The sequence below is a fragment of the Hyperolius riggenbachi genome, chromosome 2 (genome assembly GCF_040937935.1).
Source record: "Hyperolius riggenbachi isolate aHypRig1 chromosome 2, aHypRig1.pri, whole genome shotgun sequence".
Lineage (NCBI taxonomy): Eukaryota > Metazoa > Chordata > Amphibia > Anura > Hyperoliidae > Hyperolius > Hyperolius riggenbachi.
Window position 1 is genome coordinate 107,544,606 of NC_090647.1, and position 6,032 is coordinate 107,550,637.

Consider the following 6,032-nt stretch of genomic DNA (forward strand, 5'->3'; position numbering starts at 1 on the left):
GAATTAAAAAATAAATACATAAATAAATCTTATATTTTCAAATGTATCTTTCAATCTTATAACGCCACTTTTTTCATCTCTGCTATTTAATAACTAAGATAAACTATAATATTAACAATAGATCCCTATTTGAATAATAAGAATCACTAGCACAGCACCATGACAATGTATAGAGTAGTAAGCACAGGCCTTGCCTGTAATAAAATGCACACTGCTCTATTCAGGTAGATTATGTTTGGGTAAAATACACTGAAGATACCTTTTTTTCCCCTCCCCTGCAGCAATTATAGGCAATATTCAACAAACAATATTACTCAGATCAAACAGCAATAGCAATAGGTGATTAAATAAATCAGTTACACTAGCAGGTTAAACTAAAACACACTCACTGTTTTATTGAACAAGAATACGGTCACATTACACTAAGACTGTTCATAGCATGTTTTACAATGTAATCTCGACCCAGAAAAAAAAAATTGAAAAATAAAATAAAAATTCAAAAATAAAATGACACAATAACGACAACAAAAGGGATCTATCTACCGACTGAGGGAGTTTAGCTTTGTCATAGTCACAGTCAGATGATTTTTGTTTTGTTTTTTTCACTGAAATCAGACGAGTTCTCTTTGATGTGCTTAAATAAGATTAGTCTTAATAGTCTTAAATAAGATTCTTCTGACATAATAATAACAACATTATCATTCTTATCTCCTTACAAAAAAATGAAAAGAGTTCACCTTCATGGATTTTGTTCTGGCATCGATATCATTCACTATTATTTTAAATGATGAGAGGACAAAAAAATAGCAAACCCTGTATTTTTTCTTTTCTCCTTATTGTAGGTAATATTAGCATCAAAAAAAGAGAGAAAGAGCATTACCTGCCTCAGAATAAAATAAATTAGGACAAAACCGCCATAAAACAAACAAACAAACAAACATAAAACAACACTTGACATATAAACCTGATCCCCACATGCACTGTGACATGCATTTTTTTAAAGCCTGTTTTGATGATTCCAAAAAAAGATCTGTTTTTCCAACGCACAAGGGAAAAAAACGACAAGAACCAAAATATATATATATTATAATTATTATTAGATTCTATAAATACTCAGTCATTTGCGTGTAGTTCTTTGTTTTTTTGTTGTTGTTTGTGTTTCTGTTATTTTGCAGTGTTTTATAACCTTGTGATATCCTCTCGCTGGTCCTGAGCTGAGCTTTGCGTTAGGTCCTCGCTGGCAGCAGAATTGGGAGCAATGATGTTGCTGGAGGCATTGGAAGAGGCAGAGGACCTGACTTTTGTGTTGGGTAACCTGTGGTCTTTTTTCCATTTCATCCTGCGGTTCTGAAACCAAATCTTGATCTGCCTCTCCGACAGGACCAAGGTGTGGGCGATCTCAATGCGCCTTCGCCTCGTCAGATATCTGTTATAGTGGAATTCTTTCTCCAGTTCCAAGACTTGCTGCCTGGTGTAAGCCGTCCTGGACCTCTTGGGCTCACCCCCAGTGTAATTAGGGTTCACTGAGAAAGAAAGGAAGAGAATCAGGAGGACAGCCACGAAGCAAGGGGAGATGAGAGGGGAAAGGAGGGCAGGAGGAATGGGGAGAAGGAGAAGAAAGAGGCACGCACAGATTAGCAGGAACAGAGAAAAAAGAAAGCAGCAGCAGATCTTCTCAAATGCCTCCTAAAATTCTTCCAATTCTTCCTGAGCTATTAGAATGGGATCCCATAGCTCCAAACAGGCTGAATTATTTATGCACCCCTTACAAAACTACAGGACGATTCCCTCTCCCTCTCTCTCTCTCACACACACACACTACACATACACAGCAGAATGGAGCACATGGCTGGAGCAGCCCAGACAGGCTTGGCTATAAAATTTATGGTGGGTGTAATTACCCATTCGCAGTCGTAAATCCAGTTCAATTGTGCTAACCCAAAGACTCTTTGAGCTTTAGAAAAAAAGGAAAAAAGGAGAGGTTAAGGGAAGAAGAAAAGTTTCCTACCAGTACTGACGTGTATTTTCTTCATCCAGGGGTAGACTATGGGCTGTTTGGTGGCAGTGCTGGTAGGATGCTCTGGGTTAGGCTGGTTGCAGGCTGGGGGTGCTGCTGGGGATGGAGTGGTGGAGGTGCTAGTGTTGCTAGGAAGAGATGGTGGTGTTGGATGCTGCTCACACAGCTGAGCTTTGCCTACAAGGTGGTGGTTGCTTTGTGCTGCTTGCCCATGGACCCTCGTGTGTGTGGAGGGGTTGCCTGGACCCTGGATGCTGGCACAGCTGTACTGGCGCTCTGTGTAGGCTGTTCTTGGAGGGTACAGTTCCTGGTGGTGGTGCTGAAATCCAGTGTCCCTGGACCGGCTATAATATTCCGGACTGTGATCTGGTATATAGTTATTTTGCGAATATTCCTCACATGGAGGAAATTTCGGATCGATGTAGTTAGAGTCCATCAAATACGAACTCATGATCATTAATTTCTGGAGTGGAAAATAATTTTTCTCGCTTTGTCGTTTTTCTGCTCCATAAAGCCCTCCTACTAGCTGGCGACCCCGTAAAGTTAGTTTCACCATGTGACTCCACTAGCCAATCACAACCCTCATGCTAGTCCCCGGATAAGGAACCAAAAGCTTATTTAAAATGTAATTTTCCCTTTCCATGTTTGTTGTTGTGTTTTGCTTTTCTGCTCTCCGCCAGAGCTGACCTCGCTCTCTGGTGGAAGCCTCGGGTTTGGTGGGTCTATGTTGGGGGGCTACAAAAAGGATTTATTGGCAAATACAGAGAAAAGGGGAGCTATGGAAGTGGATGTGCACATGTAATGGATACAAGAGGTGGGTGGAGAGTATCCCCCCCCCCCTCCCCTCTGTAAGAAAGGCATACACACAGCACCATGCACACACACGCATACATACATACACAATAACACAAAACACACCACAACAGCACCTTCAGCTCCCACCGGCGTACCTTGCAGAACATCCATTGTGCGATCCTCGCCTCATCGCCTCCACACAGCAGCAGATCTCGCACCGATCGACCATCAGAGAGCCCCCTACAATGACAAAGACAGGAGTGAGAACCTGTGCAGGGAGAATGAATGGCATTCAGGAGCCTTTCATATACACACGATAGACCTTGGTTTCTAGAACGTAGATCTGATTGTATGAGTATGAATACACTTTTCATAGAACTGCATGTATACAATGCATATATATATATATATATATATATATATATATATATACTGGTGATAGATAGGTGGATAGATAGATAGATAGATAGATAGATAGATAGATAGATAGATAGATAGATAGATAGATAGATAGATAGATAGATGGCTTAGATAGATTAGGAATTACTGGTGGCCCTTTGGGCACCTGCTGTATATAAAATCACTTATCTTAGCATATCTGGCATCTATTTTCATTTCTGTCTCTCTGCAAAGAGAAGAAATAGGTTAATCACAACATACACCATACAGGCACTCTAAATGACATTTTGTAGATGTGGGTGTCGAGATTGCAAGTTCCCCCCCTGAAGTTGAGGCCAGATCGCCATGTGGGTATCTATGACTATCACTGGGATGGATGTTGCGATGGTGCAGCCAGTTGCCCAGCAAAGTTCCCAGCAGCAACAACAGCGAGGTGCCTGCATCCCTTCTCCTGACAACAGCTAGTGCCTTCTGGATGGATCGTGCCACTCAGTACCCGGTGCCCAGGATGGAAGACCTGCTCTGCCCAATTCTCATGGAGGAAAGGGGGCCTCGTCCTAACTTACCTCTTAAGTAGACAAAATGACTGGAGAGGGGCGCCTTGCTGGATTTGCAGGAGGCATCTATTTCCACACATCCTACTTCCAGCAGATAATATAGTGCTTAAAAAAAAACCTGGGAATTTATGTAAACATTTCCAAGCAAACAGCTATTACAATTAGGTATTTTATCAAGAGCTTAGATTAGGCATTAAAAATGGGAGTGTAGATATCTGATTGCTCCCCTGTTCAGCTTGATAACAATTATAGCATAGAATCATAGCTTGTAGGGCAATGCCATATTTTACTTGATAACAATAAAAGTGACACATAAAGTTAGCTGTTTATGTTTTATTTATTAGACTGAACGTGCCAGCGGTGGTGCAGGCTTTGGGTTCGTTCTAACAGCTTTTATAGGGCAGTAAAAGGCTATAAATCAGCCAGGAGGATTGTATTGGTTGGGACTTGCTCTTTTGCGGTGGCTGTTCAAGTCTTTATAGGAAATGTAATAATGTGTTATTTTATGATTATTTAATCTACACCTTTAATCCGCTCCTCCCGCCTCCCTCGTCTCTTTCCACTAACTAAAAAGAGGGGAGACTTAAGTCAACATTGTTCCTGTGTGCTGTGGAGCTCTCAGACCGCCTGCTGCAGGGACTGCACATTAAACTCCAGGGATATTGCCACTAAGTATGAGAGGGGAAAAAAGAAAGTACATTAAAATATAAAGTTGTGAGTTGAGGATCATAGCATCACCCATATACCCCCCTAGAGACGAATCTGTGACTGCTGTCTCCACACAAATTCGATTCTACAGGGTGCATATAAGCGCCTTCTTAGTATCTGCAGCTCTGATGGTGGGCTGGATGGGAAGGGGGGTAAATTAAAAGTGCTATTATAAAGCCACAACAGTTATAACTTCATGCAGATGTGCAGCTGCCTGCTGCTTCTATGGCATTTTGCTTCCTAACTACCCACTGGCTTGTGCTTACATTACACTGCTAAGTTTCTGGAGGTAATGTGACTAGATGGGCTTCCATCTGCTGGGCTGCTGACTGAGGGACCTGATACCAGCCTGTGCCATGTGTATGGGGGTGCAAGAGATCTACAACCCCCATTCACTAAAATACTACTGCTCTGGCGAACCTGGACCCGAGAACCAGAGTGCCAAGAATAGTACAGGGTCCTCATCCTCACCCTATGGGACTTTCCTTAGATTGCTGGCCTGCTTGTACTCCTTTAAGTACAACTGATCACTGGCTTGTGCAAAAGGATATGTAGTTTCTTATTCCTTAATTAATTGTACTTCCCCCCAACCCAACACACACACACACACACACACTCGTACATACACAATCGAACACACATTCACACACTCATACCTACATACATTACTAACACACACGTAAATATATGCATACACACTCGTACATGCGTACATACATACATACTCCTACATACAGACACACACCAACACACATACTTGTACATCCATACACACATATGTACACACACACACACTCTCTCTCTGTCGAACATACACACACTCGTACACACATACACTCGTACACACATACATTACTAACACAAACACACACATTCTCTCTCTCGAACATACACACACTCATACACACATACACTCGTACACACATACATTACTAACACACACCCGCACACTCTCTCTCTCTCTCTGGAACATACACACACTCCTACACACATACATTCGTACACACACACACACACACACACCACACCACACCACACACACACACACACACACACACACACACACACACACACACACACACACACACACACACACACACACACACATACACACAGTTGTACTTAGGACTAGCGCAGATCAGGCCAATGTATTGAACGATCTCCATAGACAATCATCTCATGTCTGTATGCATTCACACATAGGCAATTAGCAATTTTACAACCGCACATACTGCAGTGAGCCTCATTCACTAAATACATAATTTCATTGTATCCTCTACTTACTGACTGAAGTGTAGGTGAACCAGTCGCATAGAGTACCATAATATTCCTATCCATTCACACACAATACAGAGCAGCGCTTATATGTGAGACTCACACGAAGACACCTTGATTTGCTTAACTTTGTACATTATTGAAAACAAATCTAAATACAGCAGCCTTATAAGTGTTATAAAGGTGTTAGAGGCATAAGCAGCATAAGTCTATAATGCAAGGTGTTATATAAATAGGTAATAAGTCTCTCCTATGCTAAATGTGCCCTTTCTACCCCTCAC

The 6,032-nt window shown here is 41.8% G+C and overlaps 1 protein-coding gene across 1 annotated transcript; it reads right to left on the reverse strand.

Moving 5' to 3' along the window:
* Positions 1 to 1,074: 1,074 nt before the first annotated feature.
* HOXC4 (homeobox C4) lies at positions 1,075 to 2,573 on the reverse strand. Its single transcript, XM_068265078.1, has 2 exons — positions 2,009 to 2,573; positions 1,075 to 1,523 (listed from the first exon to the last, which is right to left on the reverse strand). The coding sequence occupies exons 1-2, from the start codon at positions 2,571 to 2,573 to the stop codon at positions 1,180 to 1,182; spliced, it is 909 nt and encodes a 302-aa protein (XP_068121179.1). The 3' UTR covers positions 1,075 to 1,179.
* Positions 2,574 to 6,032: the final 3,459 nt, after the last annotated feature.

Excerpts from the sequence above, each read along its gene's own strand:
- HOXC4 (XM_068265078.1), bottom strand. The coding sequence starts at position 2,573 with ATGGTGAAACTAACTTTACGGGGTCGCCAGCTAGTAGGAGGGCTTTAT. Across the intron at positions 1,524-2,008 it reads GAAAATACACGTCAGTACTG|TGAACCCTAATTACACTGGG; the intron begins GTAGGAAACTTT and ends TTTCTTTCTCAG.